Consider the following 24,351-nt stretch of genomic DNA (forward strand, 5'->3'; position numbering starts at 1 on the left):
TGACTTGGTGTCTGTGCTCAGGTGTGTGTGTGTGTGTGTGTGTGTTAGAGGACAACGCTTACATCAACTTCAGCATTTATTCACAAGCAAAAAGACCACAGTGTTCTCAAACTGTCTTCTGTACTGCATGGGTGCCTGCATCAACTGGTCAAACTCAGAAAGCCAATGTGGGTTTACAAAAAAAACACCTATAAAGGAATTAGAACGTCCTTTTTCTTTTCTTTTCGTTGCTGTTGTTGGTTTTTTTTTTTTTTTTTGTTTGCGTCGGCCCGGGAGTGTGGGATTTCAGATCTCTGTGCTGTAACATGGTTGGACTGTGACAGACACCTAAAGCGTTGGCACTCGACTGGCCCCATCACAACAGCGACTCATGACGAGGAGGAGAGGTGTATGCAGGGCCTGTAGACCGTCGAACCGCCTCTTAGCGCCAACACAAGATGGAGCACTGAGCCTCCCTGGATCTTGTAGTCTGCAGCTGTCTTCTCATCGTTCCTGGGAGCAAAAGAGGAAAGTTCAGAGAGGACTTGAGGAAGAGGAAGAGCATTTTGCAGCTTGCAAACGCTAGCAACAGAGCAAGATGATTCACAATGGAGGAACTCACATCTGTTTTCCACTGTAGATAAGTCTTTGTTGCTGCGGGGGGATCCCTTCCTTCTCTTCCACCCTCTCTTTAATTCGCTCCACCTTTGTTTCCACAAAAACGACACATTTAGAAATGATACAGAGTCTTGACAGTAAACAGTACACAGCACAGTATCTTACAGTCAGTTATATTTCACCTTGTCTGTGGGCTCAATGTCGATCTCTATTTCTTTTCCAGTGAGAGTCTGAAACATAATGTTAACAGGATGGCATTAACACCAGCATTGGTTTCTGAACTGACACACAGTCTGCAACAGAACTTTCCAAATCAGCACAGGACAGAATTCACAGAAACAAGACTTATCCCTTTTCACAGCAGTCTAAAAATGTGACACTAAATTCAGTGACCCATCAGATTTTGGGACCTAATTGGGAATTTCAGGAAGTGTTTTCAGCATGGCCACACATTGGTAGTAGTTGGCTAAAAGGATGCCATCAGGGATATTTACATTAGAGATCACTGCGATAGCTAGAGTTGCAATTATTTCCATTATAGAGTAAATCTTTTTTTTTTTTACTAATATATTGTTAGTCTATAAAACACTAAATAATGAAAAAGAGCCACAATTCACTAGAGCCCAAACTTCCGTCCTCGTCTGATCAGATAGTTCAAACTCAGAGATATTCAGTTTACAACTGTATAAAACACACAAAGGAACCAGATATAAGCCAATATATGGCATATATTTGCCTGATAATCGCCCAAAACCAGTGATCCATTATGTCCGACCACTAGCTGAATGGTCCAGCAGTGCTATCTGTGGTCTGTCGCCGCACAGAGGGTCTCAGGGGTCGCAGATGTTGCTGTAGCTCCGGTCAGGGAGTTGGCTAACCTGCTTTGCTGTTTACACTCCAGTTAGCAAGCTATCAAATAACAGCTACTGTCTGGCGACTAAAGCAGCATTTTAACAGCTCAATGGCAGCTCCTCTTAATATTGAGCCAACCCGGACAGAAAGCAGAAATGTTTAAGCACAGAATGACATATAGGGAAGTTAGAATAGAACAAGTCCCCGCCGCCCGCCGCCCCCGGCCCATAAATAAATCTAGCGAACCGGTGAGTGATGTTAGCGGGCTACCCGACAACAGCGGCTACGAGCCGGAAGAGTACGAACACAATGCTCTTACCTTTACTTTGATCAGCATGTTGAATACACTATAGACTACAAGTCGAAATGAAACTGTTTACTGATCAAAACACTTGGTACACTAGCGAATTACAACCTTACTTGTCTGGCTGACTTGAAATCACTTCCTGTGTACAACGCTAAGTGCTCCGGACGGGACGGCGTACAGACGCACGGAAGAGTGGTTCCGCTCTGGTGAAACACTGAACAGCTCTATGGAAACTCTCAGCAGCTTTCTTATGGACACAAACAAACATTTCCATCCTTCACTTAGGAAAAACTAGAAATATAACGTTGTAAGAACGCCCCACTGCAATTAAAAGTAAAAATTTACTAAAGTGAAAATATTATTATAAGGTATATATTTATTATAGTATTAAGTATTATCAGCAAAATAAGTCTTTCAGAGTGCTATTACATTATTGTATCATTTACTGATGCAGTTACATGTAAGCTTCTGCAGCTGAGCCAAGTGGAGCTAATTTTACCTATTTGCCTTACTGTTCAGTAGTTTAATCTCTAATCATTGTATTTTTTCATAAACTGATCAGGTTTTGTCAGCAATCACCTTTAAAGTAATGAATAACTAGTTATGAAATAAATGCAGCAGAGTAAAAAGTACAGCATTTGCCAGCATTTGAAATGTAGTAAAGTTGAGGCCTAAAGTATGGGAAAGTAAAATCAAAGCACAAATAAATACACTTTAGTACAGTACTTGACTAAATGTACTTAGTTAGGTTCCCTCTGCATTTGGAAACTGTCAAAATGAATACCACACAATATATATGAAACTGTGAGAGTGCACAATAACAGCCCAGCTGAAGTAGAAACTAACCCAATGCTGTCCTGCTCCCACACACCTGTTAATCATTCAGCTGATTCCGCAGGAAGTCTACAAATTTTGTCAGCACCAACATGATGTGATCATTCAGTCATGGGGACTCAGCTTTACCTATGTGTGATAATCATTGCTGTTTATGCAGTAGCTCTTGCCAATGCAGGTACTCTTTGCATATGCGTGTAGAAATGTGTGTACGTTTTTACAACCTTTCATGTACAGAAACTGGAAACCTCTGAATCCTCATTATCTGCTTGCAGAGATCCAAGTAGTCTGTGCAAAAGACTCGGTAGAAATCACCTGGAAGATCAGTGCCGAGTTGGTGCCACACGCAGGTCGTCTCTTCCTGGGAAGCTGCATGCCATCTAAGTTGAATGTTTTGCCCACCGGAGAGGGAGAAGTGCTCTTTAACTACAAATTCCCTGAATGCAAATTTAAAAGACTGGTAATGTAAATGCTATATTTGACTAAAACACCATGCAGCCTCTGACGTGTCTTTAATAACCTGTTATTTTACAGATGAAAGGAAAACGTCTCTCCTATAAAAATGAGCTGACTTACAGGCCGCAGCCAAAGTCCAAACCTGCAGCCTTTGTGTATCCTATTGAGTGTGTTTATAAAAGGTAAGAGTATCTATCTGAGCTTGGCTCTTAATACAACCCAACAGATGGTCACGTAATCTATTTTAACCCCTCTGCGCTGGCTTCCTGTTAATTTTAGAATTGATTTTAAAATGTGGTGCTCTCCTAAAAATCTGTTTAGACACACATGTAGTTCTTTGTTTTATCCTGTGTCCTACGTCTTTTCACTTTTATTTAATTTATGGTTTTTATATTTGATTCCATTGGCTTTTATTTGTATCTAATTGACTGTGAAGCACTCTGTGACTGGTGTCAGTGAAAGCTGCTGTAGGAAGAAACACTTCTAGCTTGCTGAATGAAATTCCAGTTTAAAAGCTGAAATGTGAGGTGAGCTGAGCTATTACATTTCAGACCTGAGGGGTGGATTCCCCCTTTCCTGAACCCTGGATCAGGTACTTCTGAAGGTCGAGGAGGGCTGGTCTTCCACATGGCACTCCTCAATGGTGAGTTCTCACATTACTAAATAAATGCAACATGAGGATACTCAAAGACCCACCCTAAGCTATTTTTATTTCCCCCCACAGAGCAATTAACAAATGTAGCAAAGACAAATGTCATCCCCCTGGGCTCGTTCATGCCAATATGGGCGTCAGTGGAGCAGAAGTCTCATCAACCCTTGCTGCTGCTCATGGAGGAATGTGTGGCAGCCAGTACACCAGAGCTGCAGCCTAGCAGCCAGGTTTACCCCATCATCAGCAATAAGGGGTAGGATTCAACCTTGGGTAAGTTTCAATGGTGGTTCCAGAATAGATGGTGCTAATCTGAGATTTAAATTTCTTCAGGTGTCTTTTGGAAAGCATGGTGGGAAACTCTGTGTTCCTCCCTCGGTACCACTCGTCTGCAGTCATCCTTTACCTGCAGTCCTTCAAGTTCGGTCCTGGAGAGGTGAGTGTGTAAATGTAACTGCTATAGGGGAATATTTTGTACATGACAAACTTTGACTGCCTGTTCTGTCCTCTACAGTTGTACATTCACTGTAAGCTGGTTGCATGGGATCCTGCAGTTGTTGACAAAACCAAGAAAGCCTGCAATTATGTAAAGGAACATGGGAGGTAATCATGCATAGCTTGACACCTTGGAAAATGTTTTCACTGAATAAATTAAACACAAAATAAATGTAAAAAGTTGTGGCATTTAACAAGTTGTTTTGTGACTGCTGAGCCAATGGCATATTTGAAAAAGGCTAGCATCCAGTCTTATTGCTTATCTAAGCTAATTGCCACACAGCTATACTCCAAACTTAACATCCATGCACTTAATTTTAGATGGAAGTATTGTTATACTCAGCATTTATCTGGTAACTTACTGCTTGCTCAAGGTTTTATTCAAAGACACTGAAGATTAAACTCAACTGTTTGTGTTTAAAACCCCAGCATAATCAGAACAATAGTTAATCTCTTTAGTTTAAATATTGGGTTTGTAATGGAACAATAATTCCACTATGTAAAAGTATTTTGTCAAAACTTCTTTCTCAGATGGGAACTACTCGATGACCCCTCTCAGAGCGCTGTCTGTAGCTGCTGTGATTCAACCTGCACGTCCCGCTCCAAAAGAGGAGTGGAATGGGGTATTGCACTTCTGCCATCTGGGGTTTTGTTCTGTTTGTTTTTTCTCAATTAACTTTTTTATTTTTTCTTTTCTTTTTGTCAGAATCCCACAGCTTCAGTCACAAATCTGTGTTAGGACCCCTGATCATCGTGGATCCATCTGACTCAAAGTCTCACAGCAAATCAGAGGTGTCTGTCACTGCTGCTGACTCTCAGGTGAAATGAATAAGTCATTGAGCCTTGTACTGAGACTGGACTAAAGTTCTGAACTTGTTCACAGGAAAGCCCCAGCGTTAGCTGATGGAGACGAGGAGGAGCAGCATGATCTCAGCCTCCTGACTGACAAGATGTTGGGACACCAGCTTTGCATCACTTCAACTTTAAATTGTCTGCAGACTAATTTAACCGACTGTACAATAAAACCTTGTGTAAATGCCTGACATTCTACTTTTATTGCATTTGATATCAAGGCACAAAACCGCAGCCAATAGCACTCAATGAAACTCCCCATAAAGTGATCACAACTCAGGGAATGAGCTGAAATCCATGATTTTTTATATATATAATAATGTGTTGCATACACTGTCTGTCTAACCTACTACATTATTGCTGGTTGTCCATGAGTTTAGTGGGCCATGTTTGTCACTAGTCTTTCAAGTTAATAGTAACCCATAAACTTGTAAGAATTTGGCTTTGTAATTAAAGGACCAGCTGAGCTATTTCTCCATGAGACTGTCTCATTTATGATAAATTATATGGCATTCAGGTCCTCAGAACCAATTTATGGGAGAAATTTTCCTCAAGCACTAGCATCGAGCCATGACATGGGTACTTGAATTCTGCTCTTACTGATAATACACTGAGGCAGCATATGCAAGTTGTCCAACTCTATGAAAACTGTCAGCCTGTATGTGAGGTCTTTTGTCAAACGTGTCATTAAAAAGAAAAGTGAAAAATGCCTAAACAATATTACAAATATTTAGTGATTTTTCACACCATATGCAAACCTGTAAAACGTCATTACTTAGACAATGAGTATGGGCTTGCTATGGTCATACAGTTGGCTGACATATGATTATGTCATGGACCATAAGTGACTACAAGATCTTTATTGTTGAATCTGGGCCACGTGTAATTGGACTGTGTGGGCCATTACTGGGCCAGACCAATTTTACATATATGTGGATTCTGACTGAAGAACAACGTTTGGGACAGTTTTGCCTGCAGTTGATTATTGTATTGGGTTTTCTTACTTTCTGACCATAAATCTAAAATCAATGGACATGCATAGGCAAGTGTTTCAGCAGGGTTCTTAGCCCATATTTTACTGCCTGCAGTATGGTTACAATTATAGCGATAGATTGTTTGGTTACCTTGTTTCCTCACCCTGAGCATGCATATCATAATATATCATAAAATGTGTTACTTCACGATGTCCTTTCATGACAATTATGAGCAAATAAAATGCTCAATCTACACCATATCAAAATGAAATGAGTCTAGTAAAAGGATGATGTAATACGTCTCTTTCCCAGCTTGTTGTAATCAGGCTGATGGCTGCTGCACCTGAGACTGCTGACACACACCAGGTGAAAGAGGTTCTCTTGATTGATGCCTCTCAGTCAGGAATAAAACCACCCACAGTGTCAGGAGTAAGTGTTCAGTCATGATGGCTTTCTTTTGTCAACGGGCACTGCTTCTGAGCCTGGCAGCAGCTGTGTCAGTGTACGCAGGTAACATTGCAGCAGTTCATCATCTTTAACTCTATTTATGTGTGGAAACTTGAGTTCTTTGTGTTGTGTTCCTCACAGACATGAAACTAGACTGCAGACCTGATTTGGTGACTCTGGTGTGGACTGAGAGCAGATCCCAGGCTGACACTTCACTCCTTCGTCTGGGTGACTGTTTCCCCACCAGCCTTTCAGCCAGGGAGGCCGTTTTCAGCGTCGGTGTCAATGATTGTAATTTCAGGAGACTGGTGAGTGGCACACTTCCACCTGCAAACTGTGAGTCGACTGTATTTTCTGCAGCTTAGTGGCATTTTGTCTCTCTTGTAGGTTACTGGGGATCAGCTAATGTACACAAATGATCTGACCTACGTTTCCCCTCCTGGTTCTCACATTCTCCCCTTCACTCACCCAGTTGTCTGTGCATATGAAAGGTGGGTGTGTACAACTCATTATTTTATTTATTTTTAAGTTGTGTTGGGTAAAAATGAGCAAAAGCATCTTGCTGTTGGAGTTCTACAGATGCATGTATTAATGTGAGCAGTTGCTGTACTTGCTCTGCTTTATTTCATGCAGGCCCAAAGACTGGTACCCTCTGGTGTATAACCCGGTGTTTCATACATATGGTCAAGGAGATCTAGTGTTCCACATCGGACTTATGAATGGTGGGTGTAAAATGTCATCTCACTGGAAACATCAGAATTCTCTGACTCCTGTAGCTTAATGATTCTTTATCTCCTCCTTTTAGATGACTTCTCAGGCCCTGCTGAATCTACCAGTTTTCCTCTCGGCTCCTTTATCCCCATCATGGTTAGTGTGGTGCAGAAGTCCCATCAGCCCTTGCTGCTGCTTCTTGAGGAATGTGTAGCGGCTACCACACCGGAGCTGTTGCCTGAAAGCAGTATATACCCGATAATCGCCAATAAGGGGTATTCTTTGTACACTGGTGATTGATTCTTAGAACGTTTTGGTCCAGACATCGCAGGTAAACCAGAAATGTGTGTTCTTTAACCAAACAGATGTCTGGTGGACAGTAAGGTATCTCGCTCAAAATTTGAACCAAGGCAGAAATCATCAGAGATCCATCTATCCCTTCAAGCCTTTAGGTTTGGTCTCGGAGAAGAGGTAAACTAGCCTCATCCAATCAATGTTGCATGCTAATTTTTAGATGCAGGGTTTTATATTGGGACTATGATCTGTGTATACTGGAAACCTTTATGCTTTGTTACCCCACTACAGGTGTTTATTCACTGCAAACTTGTGGCTTGGGATCCCATTGGTCTTGACAACACCAACAAGGCCTGCCACTATAACAAAGAGCATGGGTAAAAGTCACTTTATAAACAGCATCAGTATATTATAATTTGGTAGTTTTTGCCCAGTGTGCTGTCAGTTAAATGTCAACTAAACACTGCGCTTTAACCATTTGCATCAAGTTGGACTCAGGCTTCGTATATCAGTGGTTCCCAAGCTTTTTTTCCCCTTTTTTCTATCGGAGTAAATTGATGACCCCTGACTAATGACACTATAGCTATTTCATTAAATTCAATGTAGAACAATAACTGTACAAAAATGTAAACTGTACAATAACTCGTATGAATGCAATAAGAGCTTCCTATTCATGTAGAGGAAGCCTTATAACCCCCAGTTGGTGGTAGGTCTGTGATTAATCTCAAAGATTCTCTTCAATCTTCATGAACTCAGCTGGGAGCTGCTGGACAACTCTGGATATAGTAATCTTTGTGACTGCTGTGAGTCCAGCTGCAAGTCCAGGAGGATGAGGAGTATAACATCAGGTATTTGCACAACTTCGGCTGTATCAAGCTGGTCTCATTGTACAGTACTAAAACTGGATTTGTTTTTTTGTCTTGCAGGGAAACATGGAATAGTACAAAACGCAGTTCTTGGGCCACTTACTGTCACTGATGTGCTTTCCTGAAGTTCCCCTACCAAGTAATCATGTTTTAAGTTTACATTGCCCTATATATTTTATTATATTTATCTTTAACGACTAATAATGCATGTTTTTTTTTCTCCCAGCAGGAATGGATCTCTTATAGACTGGTTCCTTCAATCTGAATTGGGTTTTTATTCTTGCTTTCACAAGCTTCTAAAAGCTTTACATTTCAGATCGTAACATGGCCATTAAAGATCTATCCAAAACACTTGAATGCTCTCAGTTGAACATGATTTTTGATTGTAACAGTCTTGACATGAGTGTGTTGAATTATGGTTCTAGTGTGACTCTTAACTAAAATTTTATTCCAGAGATACACATGTGGTCATATACAAGAAGGAATTAATGGTGGGTTTTATTATGTGCTCTTCATGTAGATCTATTTTAATGCAAGCATAATTTTTATTCCCAAGGTAACAAATGATCATCAGTTTCTCTCAACCTTTGTGGATATTTGGGTGAAGGGTTGAGGTTTGAACATCCCTAATGGTCTCTGTCAGGGCGAAATATAGACAGCATGTTATACTTTATACTTGCAGATCTCTCACGCCTAACTCAGTTTTGCTAGGAAGCATTTGAGTCATGTTTTATCTGAAATCAAACACAGCAGTCCTTGACCTCTGTGTAAAGTATCATGAGGTAAAGGAAAGATTGGGTTTTCTGTCCAACTCAGAATTACATCTCCAATAAACAGAATTAAAATAAGGATGAGGAATTAAAATCATGAATAATGGTTAATAACACTTTCTGCATCAGATTGTGCCGGTAGGGTTGGTGGTTCAACCCTACCAGCTCCCCCGTCCATGTATAGTAGTTTCCTGGAGCAGGACACTGAAACCCAGGTACCCCTGGGTGCACAGAGGACACATTTAATTTCCATCTATGCAAATGTATTAAATGATAAAGGCTGTATCCCTGCACTTTTTAAAAGGGGAGAGAGACACTCACTCTTAAAAAAAAAAAAAAAAAAAAAAAAACCCTTTCAAGAGATGGATACAAGAGGTGTTGTCCTTGCTCCAGCTTGAGGAAATAAGCCATACTGAGTCCAATGAAAAGTTTAAGATGGTTTCCATTTATTGAATAAAAACGAAATATGATGCCACCTAATTTGCGTTGTCCTATTGGCTTATTATAACCTAACTCTTTATACATTGGAGCACCCACATTTAATTTCATAATATATTTACTTTCTCTACTATATTTTTTATTTTTACTTTGTTTGGTAATTTATTTAATTTTATTGTCTTTTTTGTACTGAGTGAAGTCCCAGGGTAGTTATGGATACAGGGTGGGTCTAATGTGTGATGTTTATGTGAGTTCAGTATATTTGTACAGGTGAGTGTATGTCTCCATAAATGCAAAACGTAAAGTAAGTTTAAAAAATAAAATAAAACACATCTTGAATGAAATAAAAAAAACTACTAAAATTTCTTTAAATTAATTTTTGGTTAATTTGGACCTTACCATTTCAAACAAATTAATCAAATAGCTGGCATATTTATATGATGTAATTGACGTTAAAATCTCCCACCTTTCTTATATTAATATTTGAACCATTAACAGTCTACACTGAGATATGAGGTCTTATACGTCACTCAGCCAATCAGAAGAGAGCAGGACTCGCGCGGAGGCGGGACTGACGAGCCGAGTGAAATAATACTGAGTACATGATACTAAACTTACTACTTCTGAGCATGGCAACAGGTAATGTTAGCAAGGAAGCAAACAACAGAGCACAGACACTTTATGAAAGTTTATTAGTCAGTAAATTGCCCTCTGTTTGTCAGTATCCAGCCTTAGAGAACAAGTTCACACTATTTAAGCTAGTTACCTAGCTATCGAGCTAGCAAGCAAACCCTTTGGTGGCCAGTATTGAAACCTGTTAGCATAGTGGATGAGTAACTTTGTCTTAACCATAAACTGCTGTACCTAACTGTACTGTGTGTGTGTGTGTGTGTGTGTGTGTGGAGTTGGCAGTGTCCTGGATAATGCAGAATTATCTAATCCTAAAACGACAGAGCTATGTTTGTGTGTAACAAAGTAAGTGTGGATGTGATAACTTTACTTTGCCTGGCTTATGGGCAAAGGCATTCAGTAGTAAGCCCAAATGTCATAAGAAGCTTAATATTAAAAGTTATCTAACGTTACATACATGTTGGAAGAGGGCGGCTGCTGGGTGGTGGGTCCCCAGGAGGACCCGGGTTGAGGAACGCTAGACTTAAAGATCACAGTAGGCTTTAACATTGAGGTTTTGCATAATTTGTTCTAAGGGACCAAGCCCAAACCAGGAAAACAACCCGATAATAGCCAATAAAAGCTGACAATACGGTAGTATGTGGCCTGGGGTTTCCACATACTTATGGTCAAATACTGTAATATTCAATGTTACATAAGCACATTTGTGTATTGTGATCTTGTGTTTGTTTGCAGAGGGGGGAAACCCACAGGACTGAAAATGGACTGGTTCCACTGTAATCAGTGTTTCACAAGGAGGGGGTCGAAATTTGCTGTGTCCAGCTGTGGCCACATCTGCTGTGAAGCATGCATTAAATCTAGTAAGGGTTCTATACTATTTGCTATATAAGTTAATTTGCTTCCACTTGTTGACTATGAGTATTCAACATCATGTCTCAGCCATTGTATGCCTCTTGTGTCTTTTTCCATAGAGCAGTGCAGCGTGTGTGGGGCCAGCTGCAGTTATCTGCCCATCACAGATGAGGTGGGTGAGTTTCACATCTTCACCACAGGTTGCTGTCTGGTGCCACCAACATAGAATGACCATATTTAACATTGTATTGTATCTGCACAAATGTTCTATTTCAGATGAAGCCACATGAAAAGGTGTTTTTCAAGGACCCTGTGAAGCTCATCCAATCACGGCTGGAGCACATTTCTCAGGTCTGTCTCCTGTGTACAGGGTTCCCCCCAAGCTCCTTTGCTGCTGCCCCTTTTAATTGCTATACTAGGATGTTAAATGTCAGAGCTGTCAGTCAATCATTAACCAGTCAGTGAGTTATTTAACAAGAGACTGCTTCAGTTAGAGTGATACTTGACGAGAATAAAAGTATTTTAAGATCCTTGTATGATCATTTGGGAATCCTTGGGGCCACAATCCAAAAGCCAGAGATGATTTACATAGTAAATTGTACATTACATTGTTATATTTTCACTGAGAGAATATTTGATTTGCTCCACAGATTGCGCTTTTTCAGCGGACACAAATGGAGAAAGTCACGGCTCACTTCAAGCATAAGTCTGTTGAACTGGAAAGGCGCCTGAAGGAAGTCACTGAGCAAGCTTACAGGTGATTTTAATATCTTATTATTCTTCTGTGGCTGTGAAAATAAAACCCAGATTGCAACGCTATTCTTCCCACGTCTGTAATCGCAAGGCAACTCTCCGAGCTGAAAAGAGAGAATGGTGACTTAAAAAAGAAGCTTTCAGAGCTGAAATGGGAGACTGCTGAACTGAAAAAGCCACTTTCTCAGAGGAGGGTAAGTGTTCCAAAAGTCTAATAAAAAAAAAGTGAATGTTGCCAAGAAAGCCAGTATTCAGGTAATAAGTTACTAATCTAATTTATCGTGCACACTTTCTGCCACAGGTTTCTCCAGGACAGTTTCAAATAGATGGGTAAAACCAATTTATATTTCAGCATTATCATGTTTAATTGAACACATTTGAACAAACTTTCTTGTATTAAAGTTTTTTAATAATAACTTTATATCTCATAAATAGTACTCAAAGGATGTCACTCCCTGTGGCTGTCACCTCCCCAGGTAAACCCAGTGATTTAAGTTGAATTGTTAGTTCATATTTTTTAGTGTTGGTAGTGCATTTAAAATGTTTTGATTCAAGCTGATGAGGAGTGTGTGCACGTTTTCTTTTACCAGTCACCCCTCGTTCAAGAACCATGAGGTAGGAGGTCAGGCTCTAGTGGATTTCATGCTTTTTCACTTCTTCATTATATCTATACTTTATAAAAAGATGGCAAAATATTGTAGGCCTGAACATGTTGTCTTGGTTTTAGTCAAAAGGGCTCAGCAGAGCTGCAGGGGTGGGCCAGAGACAGAGGTCCCAGTCTGTCCTCCCTCAGAGTAAGTCTTGGAGTTATAATGGCTCCGTGTAATATGTTACAAACCTGCTGTACATTCATGTTGTCATGTCAGAAACAAAAGTATTTACTAAGAAACCCTCATTTGCAATTATTAAACGTACAGTTTATATACAACATTTTATAGAGCAAATTTGGTTTTACATAAAATAAAGGAAATACTTTGTTTTTGTCAGACTCCAGGATCAGCAACCTCCAATTCTACCCACAGCTCTCTTCATGAACATGTACACAGTAAGTGTGGCTGTAGCTCTACCGTAGGTTCCATGATTTTACAGGATACACCATTTAATCAACTCACAAATTAAACGCATTCTATCTTTAATCAAAATCCTTTCACTCCTCTGTATTAAAAAGGCACACCCACATCCTTTAGCACTCCTACAAGGTAAGAAATGCTTTCCAAATAACTTCTGCCATGAAAACATTGTATTACATTTCGAAATGTTCTTAATGGGAAGATTTTCTCATGAGATTGCTAAGTCAGTGCATTTTTGTCATCCTCAGAACTCAGCGTCAGACTCCTAATGTTTTCCAGTTCCAGTTTATGAGTGGATTATCAATACACTCACCCAGGCGTTAATGAAATGGCCCCCTGGGGATATTTTTGTCAGTTAAGTTCATCAGGACTGTCACGTCTTTGTTGGGTGATACAAATTGTTTTCTGCCCAGAAACAGCAATGACTATGTGTCTTGTACGTTGTTGAGCATAGGTACTTAATAATTGTTACGTTTATGTGAATGTTGTACCATATGTTTCTCTGTTTAGGACTTAACCTGCTACATTATCTTACTGGTCATTGGTTGACTCGTTTTTTCTGGCAGCACAATTATTAGCAGCAATATATATCAGAACCATTTCTGCAGATTAATTACACAGCCACTTGCTTTTTGCTCACAACACAGAATTTACATTGATGAAAAAATAAATTTCAAAATCAGTATCAGTTTGAGTCATTACAGCACACACAAAAAAACATTGCTTGCACACATGATTATAAAGGCAAATCCTTTACTGGTTTCCGGTGACACAATTGTGCAAATGAGAACAGGATAAAAATACATTGAAAACATCTGCAAAGGAAGACACTAATTGTTATGGACATTTCCTCACAGCATGACACTTACTAATAGAATGACAAAACACAGTGATGCACACTGCTTTACCAACAATCTGGTCATTAACTTCTGTCCAGACATTTCTAATGATCTAAACTCTGGCTTCATGTAAGCCACTTCACCCCTGTTGGTCAACTAAGAAGAACTATAGAGTATGGAGTTTTTTTTTTTCTCAACTGATGGATGTATAATGTTTGTGCTAAAATTGATAATCCGATTGAACACGAAACAGATTTTTTTCTCTTTGGATGCAAACCCTTTGTTACTTATGCACTACATGGACCCCCATCAGTTATCTTATCTACTTTGTCTATATTATAAACCATCAAGTCACACCCTACACCTACTAAGACAAAAGAGATGTAAAAATACTGACTGAATCAATGAGTGCAAATCAAAACTGAAGTTGGCAATTCTGACATCTGTATGATGTCAATGTGATTGCTGCTTTCTTAGTTCTGTTAGCCTTTACTGCTAAAAAGGTGCAAATAAAGGCAAATGACAAGCAAAGTATTCAAATAGTAAATCAAGTATTACAGCAGAGCATCGAAAAGGAAATGTTTTACAGAAATGTGCTGTAGACAGTAGTAGAATTAGATGCATCATGCAGTTTTCAAAAGGCATGATTATTGGTTTCAGTGTTAAGGGATCAAGAATGACACTGTTTAGTTAGCAACTCATCTTCTGTCAAAGAATTGGATTTAATGAACATAATGGCAGCAGGCTCTAAAACCAAAGTGCAAGATGTCAATTTAAAGTGTACATGTCCAGTGTGCTTTTCATGACAAGGAATTATTATTGGCTGTAAAGGAATGATTACACACAGTGATCAGTCAACAAATTCATCAACAGAGATCTTTTTCTGGAGCAGTTAGTTATCTGCCTGCTTACAGTCAGGTACCAAAAGTACAACCAGTTTAAATTATACTGCTACAATAGCATACTAAAATATATGTAGTAATGATATCTAAACAAAAATAAGCTAAAAAAAATATAGCAAACCAGTGTATGAGTTACTGTCCTATTTCCAGCAACACAGGCAGCACAATTACAATTCAAGTCCAAATATATTAGGATAAGCAGGAAATGCAGCATATGTAAAAAAACACAAACCTCACTTTGGGCTTGGACTGGGAAGACTGGATGTTACAAACCTGCCTCAATTAAAGCAATTTAAACCAAAGTACTAACTATGCTCATTGGTGCAACAGATGTGAGGAGCACTCCACCAACTTTTATAAATGTTCTTCAGTCTAGTTCCAGTGTCTTAATCAGTAACAGTAGGTTCTTGGTCAGTCTCCCCTACATCCTGAGCTGCAAACCAATCCCGCACTTGCTGGTAGCTCATTCTTGATTTCTTGCATAGAGTGTCAAGGTCTTTTTCATGTAGTGGGCCTGTTGAAACGTAATATGTTACCAATGGCTGGATATCAGGGGTATCTGTACTTGCTGCATTTGCTTGAGATTTTCGTTTGCGGCCCCCTCGAGTAGATGACCCAGAGCCACTTCCATTAGTTAAACCACTGCTACTTTGCTGGGCTGCAAGTTCTGCCAAGAACTGATCACGCACTCCCTTCACCCAGCGCAGCTGGCCGTTTTTAACGGCATACCGTGTGTCCCCAAACCACTGGATAACATCTGCGCGGGGTAAACCAGTAAGCTTAACAAGTTCAGTGTAATCTTCACTCTTGGGCCACTGGCAGCGTAAGAAGTGCTGCTTTAACACATCCAACTGCTCCTTGGTCTTTCTTGGTCGCCCAGCAGGAGTGAGGGCAGGGGATGTGGAAGCGCCTGAGACGCGCAAGGACGTTTGGGAGGGACTAGCTTTGGCTGAGTGGGCTGACTTCTTTGATGTGCTGATGCTCTTTGAAAGCGGTTTATTGGGCGAGGCAGTCAGTGGTGGGCTGCCAGAGGGGGAAGAGTAGGGAGAGGATTTTAATGTACCTGATGGTTCCTGTGGAACATCTGGCTCAATCTTACAGGTCTTGGTCAGTTGTAAGGGTTGTTCTTCACTTTGTTCCTCGTCTTTAAAACTGTCCCCATCACCAGAAAGCTCATCCAAACCATCATACCCTTCTGTCTCAAGAACCCTTTCCCCAAATGCTTCCAGGCTGTTTGATAAAAAGGTCTGAAAGAAATGTGAATTTCTAATCCCACCGGCACGGGCACTGTCAGGGCCCTTCACCCCGTTAAGTGGACGAGTCTTTTGAGTAGTGAGTGGAAGCGGTTGTATTTGTTGATCTTGTTTACCTCCAACCGCAGTGTGCTGAGAGTAGTTCTGGGCTGCTGCCAGGCTTCCTCGGCCAACCCTAAGCTGGTATCGGCTGTCACTGAACCATTTACGAATGTCATTACGGCTCAACCCAGTTTCTTCCTGCAAACGTCTAAGCTCTGCCTCTGCAGGCCAGTTCTCTCTCAGAAAGCTTTTTCGAAGAGCAGCGAGTTGAACTTTAGACTTTTTGTAGCGCCCATGACGGTGCTGTCGCGAAGATGACTCTGAAAGGTCAAGGGAGGCATCGGTTGCTGTGCTTGCTGGTGTGTCCGCTGGTGGGCGGTAGAAGTATGAATCCTGAGGTGGCGGGAGGGTGGAACTGAAACATGGGGCACTGGGTTTGGCTGGTTTATAGGAATCTGGTGACTCACACTTTGGTTTCTTATTCTGGGGGGTGACGCTGGAGAGAGCATTCTCTTCTTCATTGCCATCCTTATCCTCAATCACCAATTCCTCATAACCTTTACTCTTGCTCTTTATTTTGGCCTCCTCGGTTGTTTCAGTAGTGTCATCATAAAGCTCAGGTACTGCCAGCTTCCGCCGTGTCTCCTCTATCTCCTCTGAGGACCAGCTGATACCATATTTAATTCTCTGCACCATAAACCACACCTTAACTTTGTCCAGTGGCAAGGCACATACCCGGGCCAGCGTGTTCACTTCACGGGATGACGGGTATGGAAATAGGTTGAAGGCTTGGACCAGCTCGGGGATTGTGTCAAGTTCGCGGGTTTGATCCGATTGCGTCCATACCAATTTCAATCCCTCTGACACTAGAGGCAGGCACACAACAGAGTTGTGGTTAGTGGTGAAACTAGCCACACCACTTGCGTTGCTTTCAGCTGAGCTAGCAGAGTGGCGCAAATCCTTGGAGGAGCGTTTAACTTCAAGCTTTCTTTCACATTCTATCTTTGTGACTTTCCCTTGAAAAGGCTCCTTCATGCTTATAATAAGTCCATTTCCATTATGTTCACTGTAGGTCGCCATCTGGGATATTAAAATAGGCTCTTTCACCTAGAAAAGAAACAGAAACAATGCTTTATTTCTCGCCAGACAAGATCACTGTAAGGAAAGGAAATTTCCATCTGAGGAGCACAGCCAGGAGTACAGATTATGATGTTTTAAGAACTTTCTGTTCTCATTCATTCTCAAAGTCAATTATCTGACAGCTGTTTCCCCTCCCCCCTACTTTGCACTCCTAATTCTGAACTCCCAATGAAACTAGTCGTAGACTCTGTCCAGACTGGGCACCCCTCCCCCAAAGTGTGGGGGGCTGACTTTTGTTTTGTGAGTGGGGGGATTGGTTGCAAAGGGTGGGAGCGTGGGGAATCTACGAGAAATCCATCACAGTCTTACTTTTCTCACCCCTTTCCAGTCAGGCTTTGTTCCACTCCCAAGTTCTCTGTCCCGAAACTGAAGTGTAGCCTCTTCACAAACGCCGATACCGAAGAGAAACCTGGGGAAGGAGAAATGGGTTGCATTACTTATACTGAAGTCTGAGTCTGGGCACACTCAAATATTCCTCATGAAAAATGACTTGAAAAACTACATAAATATAAATTAAATTTAGTTTTTAAGCAACAGGTGTTAAGCCAACACATATCACACTGTAAGTGTCTGCTTGGTAGTTAAAAAGGCTAAATACACTTAATTGTAGGCTAATTAATTGATATATTTCCTGACCAGTATTTATTGACACTTCTGACCCATTGCAGTTATTACTTAATTGTTTGAATCAGGTGTCCTGTAACTACTAATTGGACAGTGTCTTTTAAGTAACCACTGTATGTACTCTTCGTTTGTGAGTAATTGTTCTTTATTTGAGACAGCAGGGGAAATGTTGCGCATTTAGTGAAGAGGTTACGCCATGGCCGACGATTTGGGTCGCTGGAGCCACGCAAGAACTGTTCAAGTGTACCAAAAACATGAGCAAACAATAATGAAATCACTGTATTAGTCATTCGTGACACAGTGAAACTCATGGGGATGAGATCAAGCGGTGGCCTCCCCAGTGCCTGGGTTTTTACTTCAACTCACAGTAGGAGTTTCTACGCAGTATTTTTGTTTTTAGTGTAACAAAAAGCTATAAAAGTTGAGCAGTGTGCCAGTGGCAGTAGCAGTCCAGTGTCTCCCCCTTTATGGCGTACCAACTAAAACGCTTCACACTGCACAGGCGCACTCCGCCGTCAGACACGCTTCAGTGAAACATAAAAATAAACTTACCGAAAATGCCCAAACAGCCCTTTATCCCCGAGGTCCGTTTGAGCGAAAAGAAAACAAAAGAAAACCCGAGAGTTTCCCCTCTTCCACTCCGCTTCTTTATGGCCGAAGTTTAGCGGAAGACCAGGGAAACAATACCGTCCGTCTGTCTGTTTGACCCTTGTCTTATTTATCAAGCACCTCGACGGATTACTTTCGGGATACAAAGATGCGAGGCGACCAAGTTTGTCGCCTTTCGTAGGAGTTCAGTCGTCGGCTAAATCCTGCCGTAGAGGGCTCAAATCTCCCAATCCGTGAGATTCAGGTCTGAATGTGAGTCTCCGTTACTTCGCCCCTTCTCGGTCCATCCGTTGTTGCTTTTGTTCTTTAACTGAGAAGTGTTTTCCCTGTCCGGCCAGATCGAGGCGAGGCGGAGCTGAGGACCAGGAAGCCCACAAGGCCCAACTGACTCTCCCACAGTGACGGCGGGGTGGGTGTGCCAGTCTGGGAGAGCAGGCCATGGATTGGAGGGAGGAGGCGCCTGTATAATAAATCCGTGGCAGTAGGCTAAACATTTTCACGTCAACCACCCACCAACAATCAGGCCCACAAACATCATAGGATTTTTACAACGGAAATCATCATGTTAAATGTAAACACTGAATTCATCCGATTGCTGCTGTCCCAACTTAGCGCAGTAATCCTTTTTCTTTTTTACTTAGAGCCCCCCCAAAGACCCTGAAAGGTTCTTAGACTGTACTTATTATTAGTTTCTTCCACTGCTACCACTCAGGGTACTAGTTCTATGTATTTTTGCAACATGGGACAAGTTATATCGTGCATTTAATACATTTAAAACATGATATTGGTTAGTTTAAGACGCGTAGTATATTTAAATGTAACTACTTTTGTACCCACAAGTAACTCAATAAAAAAGATAGTATTTCCCCATGATTTTATGTCCCTTCACTACAGAGAAGGCTTTGAAACAGGATTTAAACCATTAGTTTTCATTTGAAATTTAAACCTTTCATTGCAGCAGTAATTTGGGGTTTGGTGGTGTGGCTCTGTCCCTAAGATGCTCCAAACTGATTTAAAGGACCTAACTGAACTCCACAGGCGTCTTTATTTGATGACCTGGGAATGAGAACGGGCTGTGAGGTGTGTGGGAGAAACAACAGGGGCAGCGAAACTAATGAAAAACACAAATGGTCCTATCTACAGCCAATAGACTCCCAACTCCTATATTCAGGTGATTATATACTAATGGAAACATACCTGGAATTTTATTATATTCAATTTCTGCCAATTGATCCGCCTAAATGTTACACACTGGAACTTTAAGGTTGAAAACGAAAAGAAAATGTAACATTTATAGGACAAGTGTGCAGGGATAATGCAAAAGGCCCTATAGACAGCGTTTAGTCTGTCTGTTCTAGGCTTCTGTAAAAACATGGTAGTTCAAATAATTGACTTCAGTATTTCTATAACCCTGGCTATGGCCCTGTATCAATTACCAAAACAGCACCAAACCCACAAAGACCCACAAAGGTTTAGACATGGTGATAAACCCAAGTTCTAAGAAAATAATCCAGCTGTAAGTTGGTCATTAATTTCTCTGTAGCATTTATAACAACTTGATCATGCTAAATAATAGTATCATATAGACAAGATATAAATATTCATCTTTCTGCAGTTTGGAGATGCTATCTTTTATTTTGTAAAAAGGAGTGACAAGTGTAAACAGTAGCAGGTTAACATTTCTTTATTGAACCAGTTGTTAGCCAGTCAAGTACAGTAGTAATAGTAGTTTAGTATATATGTATATATAGATTTAATAGAAATATAACAAGTGCAAAAGTACACAAGCATACGTTTATAAAATGTGTCTTCGTTATAATGTGACCTTTGTTATTTACCACTTAAGAAAATGCATAACATGATAATAAAGTCCCATTTTCACATTGTGTGGCTTCACCCACAGTTGACATTAGTGTTAAATACAGAAAATATGCTAAAGCATCCTTCATGTTTACCTAGTCCCAAACTTCATAAAAAGGCCTTCATTATGTATTCAAGTAGGAATGTTCACACAAACTCAAACAATATTCCTTCAGAAAATATCATTGTCTGTCTGATTTGTTTTGGTTCTTGTCATCCTTTAGCCCCCAGTAATCTGGGCCACTGACATGACAACTTTAGGTTTAGCTAGAATTATAACCATGTGCTTGAAATACAGGATGAAATTGCCACATCGGTACCGATATAATGTTTGAAATGTTTAGAACCGGTTATTTGCCAGGTTGAGCACAAAGCGTGGCAGGCGTAGGAATGAAGGGACAACAGCTGACAGCCAGGAGAGATATGGGACTTGGGTTACGAGGTATTTTAGGGAAGTGAAATCAACCACACTCCGTCCTGAAAATAAACAGTTAAAGAACATATTAGAATCATTGTCAGTACATAAAAGTAACTTTAACAACTAATAGGCACTTGCCATCAATATCTTTTATCCCATAGCGTCTGGACAGGTCACAGGTCATGAGTACTTTCCCAGTCAGTGACATCAGATTTTTATCTTTTGGACAGAAAGAAAAAAAACAATATGCTTAGTTTTTAAAGAAATAATTTTTATTACAGTTACTATTTAACAGTCTGACTGATGTACCATCTTGTACAGTGTAATCCCACCTTTTGCCAGGTTGACTATGCACAGCCCGCTCAGTTCCGTGGTTTCTCCATTGGCAAAAACATCCTTTAACTGAAGAGAAGAAACCCCAGAGACGTCCGAGTTCATGCTCTGTGGTGCGTCTTCCCCTAGCACGAGCTGAGACACCAACTCTGTTTGAACCGGTCCCGGCCACAGGCTGACGGAAGCCACTCCCCTGTTTTTCAGCTCAACAGCCATGTCTGCTGCCAGCCTGTCACACTGGAAACAAACAGGTTTCCATTACACTGACCTAATTTTACAATACATGTACTTGAACTAAATGCAGTTTGGCTCTCAATAACATAGGACTTCATGAGAGGAGAACTTACTGCGGCTTTACCAACGCCATATGGCACATTGAAGAGGTACCGCAGCCCACCCATAGATGAAATGGTTACTATCAAACCCTGACCCTGAGCCGCCATCAACCGGGATGCATAAACTGAGAAGAAATAGTGGCCCCTGCCAGATAAATAGAAATGGAAACAAGTCAAATCATTTTTGGCCGTTCCTGTTTTAAGACACCTCTAACACAGTGCAAATGAATACTGCTTGAATTTACAGTAAACATATCACACTATGTGTCACATCATGCCCCCAGTTTCTTGTTTTGTAGTGTGTTCCAGAAAATTCCCACTAAACACAAGAAGTCAAAAACAAGTTGAGTAATGTCTGGAAGTCTGTAACTACGCACGAGAAGATGAATAAGCAACTTGCTGCTAGTGACTCAGTTAATTTATCAGACATGAATAAGCACAAAAAACATACCTGAGGCCTGTGTTGTTGATGGAGTCCCACATGGACGGATCCGTTTCCCAGAACTTCTTCCCCATATTGTCAAAGATAGCCTGGAGTAACAAATCATCCGCAAGTAATTCTACTATATTAAGTTTGCGATACACCAAGTAGTGTTTCATGACAGTGCAGTGTAGCTACCTGTACTCCAGCATAGGCATTGTTAACCAGGATATCCAGCCGGCCGTTCTGTTCACGTTTGATCCGCTCAAACAGTTCTTCAATATCTTTGTCATTTGTAGAATCACAGATAACTGGCACACAGTTTCCACCCCTCTCCTTAACCTGTGATGAGAACAAATAAATTCTGACTGAAACACTACTACTACAATACTACAGAGCATACAACACCCACATTTCAAGAGCACCGATTTTGTACTGGAGGGAGGAATTTGCATATTTGGGAGCTGAGCCTATGGATCACAAATGAATCGAAGAGGTTAATGGACACTGCTTTTGTCACTCTACCTAATATCTGTCTGACACAGCCCTCCTAACAAATTCAAGCTCAACATGTCACCTGTGCAGCAGTTTGTTTCAGACTCTTCTCCTGGCGCCCTGTGATGTAGACGGTGGCTCCAGCCTCAGACAGCTGGAGAGCTATTCCTCTTCCGATACCCCTGGAGGCACCTGTTACCACACACACCCAGCCAGACAGGGACATATTTTCTCTGGGAGAGGAGACAACACCACATGGGATAAGCAGTCAGCACAATCATACACACAACTACAAGTAAAGGTCAACTGGGGGAAAATTGCAACATGGCTGTACAAAGGTAGAAAAATTGCATGACCTCCATCCACTGTCCATAGTTCACTGTAACTCCAAAGGAGCTATTTATTGCCTTACACAACATTAGGTCCAGTCACTGTTACTCAACATTGTGAATGTGCAGCTGACACTGATATAATGACAAGACTGTGTGTTAAACGATGTATCAGGAACAAAATGTAAACTTTACCCAAACTGTAAAAGTACATATTTACACTATATAAAGACGTAGCAAGGCTATTGCTATATTGTATACAGGAGGAAAACCCACGTATTGTTTTGATACACCCAAAACATCTGCTGAGGTTATACCAGGACACATTCTTCTTATGTAAAGAGCTATTTTTACTCATGTTTTCGTGTTTTTCATCGTTCTTACGAAACACGAGCTAATTGATTTTGAACAATGGCTTTTTTTCTCCTTATTTCAGCCAAACTTTTGCTGTCAACAACTTTACAACGATTTTATTGCCGTCATAACTTTACAACGAAATTATTGTCGTCATAAAACGATAAGTTGGTGTAACATAAACCCTTTCACGAGAAAAGACTTCTCAGATAAACCGACGATACTTTTTTTACATTAATTAAATAAAAATTCATGCCTTTCAGGGCCAAGACGGTTATTTAACGCTGTATATTGTATAAGAAAACAAAGAAAATAACACCAATACCTTATTCCACACAAAGCGCTGGATGTGGTTTGATAACTCTTAACGATAGTCCTGCGAAGGAACCACACAAGGCAACTTATCGATACAGACGTGAGTGCTGGTGTGAGCGGTTGTGATGATGCACCGTGTAGTGCCTCGAGCTACAACAATGTGACAGTAACGCCTATCAAACACCAGACTGGATCTGCCGTAATATCGCGAGAACTCGCGAAACGAAGCAGAGAGTGAGTGGAGGTGACGGCGATTCACAACCTCCCCCTTCGCCTAAATTTGGACAGACAAACGTTAGTAATCATAGTTGTAATGAGAGAACTAATAGTTATTAGTAAGGTACAGCCATATTCGCCCCAGATATTCTGGTTTTGAAGTGAACAGTCAAAGAGTAACTTAGTTATGTTATGAGCTACCAGTGACGTTTTTTAGCTTCAAATATTAGTTTAAATGCCTCTTTGTTAAGCACGGTTGTAGGCTGTTGTTGTTTAACAAACTGTTGATAACAGTTTACACTGGGATGGGCCACAATCATACTGTCAATGTCACATTGCTGGTGAGTGACGGTACGTGGTCGTCTTTGGTCATTCACAACAATTCACACATGGAGGTGCTGTGGTAAAAAATAAAAAATACACGTAGCTTTTAAATACTGGCACAGGGAAAATGGTGAGCATTTTGTCACCTGATAGTCTGGGACATAGTAGGGGGTAAACTCAGGTCATCAACCTCTTTGTAAGGAGGCTGCAAGTTCACTTATCCATTTTCAGATCAACCATATCACTTGCGTGATAGGGGGGTGAGTGAGGGGAGGCTGTCTGTCTACACTCCTTCTGATATCGAAAATGACCTGGACAGACATTTTAGTCAATCATTATCAACAAGTGGAACCTTGCTGACATAGCGGGGGATACTGTGCACACTCTAAAACAGGTCAAACCTAATTTCAAGCCAAGTAAGCAAATTTATAACGCTAAATCCTGATGTACAATATTCTTCATCATGGTCAACATCAATGCGGAAAGCTATATATTTGCTTGTTTACATTTTTTGAATTGACCTCCCTCCTTGTCAGGTTTTCTAATCTAACAGGAATCCATACAGGCTCAACTTTTAATAAGGTTTTTTTCAGGATCCTCTTCTGTCAATATCAGAATCAGGTTTATTAAGTTTTCACAAGGAATTTGCCTTGGCACTTAAGAATCACAGTGAAGCAAAAAAATATATAAATAAA

General features: G+C 40.7%; 6 protein-coding genes across 10 annotated transcripts; 3 read left to right on the forward strand and 3 right to left on the reverse strand.

Annotated features, from left to right (window-relative positions):
- Positions 1–63: 63 nt before the first annotated feature.
- nedd8l (NEDD8 ubiquitin like modifier, like) lies at positions 64–1,936 on the reverse strand. Its single transcript, XM_051399124.1, has 4 exons — positions 1,769–1,936; positions 780–827; positions 602–684; positions 64–492 (listed from the first exon to the last, which is right to left on the reverse strand). Exons 1-4 carry the CDS (start codon positions 1,784–1,786, stop codon positions 369–371), a joined length of 273 nt encoding a protein of 90 aa, XP_051255084.1. The 5' UTR covers positions 1,787–1,936; the 3' UTR covers positions 64–368.
- Positions 1,937–2,442: 506 nt separating this feature from the next.
- zp3f.2 (zona pellucida glycoprotein 3f, tandem duplicate 2) lies at positions 2,443–5,233 on the forward strand. The gene is made up of 10 exons (XM_051401643.1): positions 2,443–2,768; positions 2,866–3,050; positions 3,125–3,228; positions 3,598–3,689; positions 3,771–3,951; positions 4,029–4,131; positions 4,210–4,298; positions 4,722–4,813; positions 4,897–4,982; positions 5,074–5,233. Exons 1-10 carry the CDS (start codon positions 2,702–2,704, stop codon positions 5,092–5,094), a joined length of 1,020 nt encoding a protein of 339 aa, XP_051257603.1. The 5' UTR covers positions 2,443–2,701; the 3' UTR covers positions 5,095–5,233.
- Positions 5,234–6,450: 1,217 nt separating this feature from the next.
- Positions 6,451–8,685, forward strand: LOC127364295 (zona pellucida sperm-binding protein 3-like). 2 transcript variants are annotated; one of them, XM_051401719.1, is made up of 10 exons: positions 6,451–6,526; positions 6,605–6,771; positions 6,851–6,954; positions 7,097–7,185; positions 7,269–7,449; positions 7,540–7,645; positions 7,760–7,845; positions 8,225–8,316; positions 8,395–8,473; positions 8,561–8,685. In XM_051401719.1, the coding sequence occupies exons 1-9, from the start codon at positions 6,460–6,462 to the stop codon at positions 8,457–8,459; spliced, it is 957 nt and encodes a 318-aa protein (XP_051257679.1). In that variant the 5' UTR covers positions 6,451–6,459; the 3' UTR covers positions 8,460–8,473; positions 8,561–8,685. The 2 variants fall into 2 exon arrangements, with proteins under 2 accessions (XP_051257679.1, XP_051257671.1); XM_051401711.1 differs by having other exon boundaries at positions 6,460–6,526; positions 8,564–8,685.
- Positions 8,686–10,090: 1,405 nt separating this feature from the next.
- Positions 10,091–19,475, forward strand: LOC127363923 (RING finger protein 212B-like). 3 transcript variants are annotated; one of them, XM_051400891.1, is made up of 13 exons: positions 10,091–10,181; positions 10,908–11,032; positions 11,144–11,196; positions 11,301–11,375; positions 11,675–11,781; positions 11,869–11,971; positions 12,079–12,107; positions 12,213–12,253; positions 12,368–12,392; positions 12,505–12,571; positions 12,765–12,822; positions 12,946–12,976; positions 18,595–19,475. In XM_051400891.1, the coding sequence occupies exons 2-13, from the start codon at positions 10,933–10,935 to the stop codon at positions 18,656–18,658; spliced, it is 753 nt and encodes a 250-aa protein (XP_051256851.1). In that variant the 5' UTR covers positions 10,091–10,181; positions 10,908–10,932; the 3' UTR covers positions 18,659–19,475. The 3 variants fall into 3 exon arrangements, with proteins under 3 accessions (XP_051256851.1, XP_051256843.1, XP_051256861.1); XM_051400883.1 differs by lacking the exon at positions 18,595–19,475 and adding an exon at positions 13,096–13,484; XM_051400901.1 differs by lacking the exons at positions 10,091–10,181; positions 18,595–19,475 and adding an exon at positions 13,096–13,484 and having other exon boundaries at positions 10,936–11,032; positions 11,112–11,196.
- Positions 13,584–18,438, reverse strand: homeza (homeobox and leucine zipper encoding a). Of its 2 annotated transcripts, none has more exons than XM_051400862.1 (3): positions 18,200–18,438; positions 17,333–17,432; positions 13,584–16,990 (listed from the first exon to the last, which is right to left on the reverse strand). In XM_051400862.1, the coding sequence occupies exon 3, from the start codon at positions 16,961–16,963 to the stop codon at positions 14,975–14,977; it is 1,989 nt and encodes a 662-aa protein (XP_051256822.1). In that variant the 5' UTR covers positions 16,964–16,990; positions 17,333–17,432; positions 18,200–18,438; the 3' UTR covers positions 13,584–14,974. The 2 variants fall into 2 exon arrangements, with proteins under 2 accessions (XP_051256822.1, XP_051256819.1); XM_051400859.1 differs by having other exon boundaries at positions 17,342–17,432; positions 18,200–18,243.
- Positions 19,476–19,924: 449 nt separating the features above from the next.
- dhrs1 (dehydrogenase/reductase (SDR family) member 1) lies at positions 19,925–23,290 on the reverse strand. The gene is made up of 8 exons (XM_051400873.1): positions 23,127–23,290; positions 22,201–22,351; positions 21,822–21,965; positions 21,654–21,733; positions 21,215–21,347; positions 20,867–21,104; positions 20,673–20,753; positions 19,925–20,593 (listed from the first exon to the last, which is right to left on the reverse strand). The coding sequence occupies exons 2-8, from the start codon at positions 22,342–22,344 to the stop codon at positions 20,457–20,459; spliced, it is 957 nt and encodes a 318-aa protein (XP_051256833.1). The 5' UTR covers positions 22,345–22,351; positions 23,127–23,290; the 3' UTR covers positions 19,925–20,456.
- Between the last annotated feature and the right edge of the window lie 1,061 nt (positions 23,291–24,351).

This window comes from Dicentrarchus labrax, unplaced genomic scaffold (assembly GCF_905237075.1).
Source record: "Dicentrarchus labrax unplaced genomic scaffold, dlabrax2021, whole genome shotgun sequence".
Classification (NCBI taxonomy): Eukaryota; Metazoa; Chordata; class Actinopteri; family Moronidae; genus Dicentrarchus; species Dicentrarchus labrax.

Excerpts from the sequence above, each read along its gene's own strand:
- nedd8l (XM_051399124.1), bottom strand. Across the intron at positions 685-779 it reads ACATTGAGCCCACAGACAAG|GTGGAGCGAATTAAAGAGAG; the intron begins GTGAAATATAAC and ends GTGGAAACAAAG. Across the intron at positions 493-601 it reads ATCTACAGTGGAAAACAGAT|GAACGATGAGAAGACAGCTG; the intron begins GTGAGTTCCTCC and ends TTTTGCTCCCAG.
- zp3f.2 (XM_051401643.1), top strand. The coding sequence starts at position 2,702 with ATGGGGACTCAGCTTTACCTATGTGTGATAATCATTGCTGTTTATGCA. Across the intron at positions 3,229-3,597 it reads ATTGAGTGTGTTTATAAAAG|ACCTGAGGGGTGGATTCCCC; the intron begins GTAAGAGTATCT and ends ATTACATTTCAG. Across the intron at positions 4,299-4,721 it reads TATGTAAAGGAACATGGGAG|ATGGGAACTACTCGATGACC; the intron begins GTAATCATGCAT and ends CTTCTTTCTCAG.
- LOC127364295 (XM_051401719.1), top strand. The coding sequence starts at position 6,460 with ATGATGGCTTTCTTTTGTCAACGGGCACTGCTTCTGAGCCTGGCAGCA. Across the intron at positions 7,186-7,268 it reads CCACATCGGACTTATGAATG|ATGACTTCTCAGGCCCTGCT; the intron begins GTGGGTGTAAAA and ends TCCTCCTTTTAG. Across the intron at positions 7,646-7,759 it reads GGTTTGGTCTCGGAGAAGAG|GTGTTTATTCACTGCAAACT; the intron begins GTAAACTAGCCT and ends ACCCCACTACAG.
- LOC127363923 (XM_051400883.1), top strand. The coding sequence starts at position 10,933 with ATGGACTGGTTCCACTGTAATCAGTGTTTCACAAGGAGGGGGTCGAAA. Across the intron at positions 12,572-12,764 it reads CCAGTCTGTCCTCCCTCAGA|ACTCCAGGATCAGCAACCTC; the intron begins GTAAGTCTTGGA and ends TGTTTTTGTCAG. Across the intron at positions 12,977-13,095 it reads TCCTTTAGCACTCCTACAAG|AACTCAGCGTCAGACTCCTA; the intron begins GTAAGAAATGCT and ends TGTCATCCTCAG.
- homeza (XM_051400862.1), bottom strand. The coding sequence starts at position 16,963 with ATGGCGACCTACAGTGAACATAATGGAAATGGACTTATTATAAGCATG.
- dhrs1 (XM_051400873.1), bottom strand. The coding sequence starts at position 22,344 with ATGTCCCTGTCTGGCTGGGTGTGTGTGGTAACAGGTGCCTCCAGGGGT. Across the intron at positions 20,754-20,866 it reads CATAGTCAACCTGGCAAAAG|ATAAAAATCTGATGTCACTG; the intron begins GTGGGATTACAC and ends TCTGTCCAAAAG. Across the intron at positions 20,594-20,672 it reads TGGGATAAAAGATATTGATG|GACGGAGTGTGGTTGATTTC; the intron begins GCAAGTGCCTAT and ends GTTTATTTTCAG.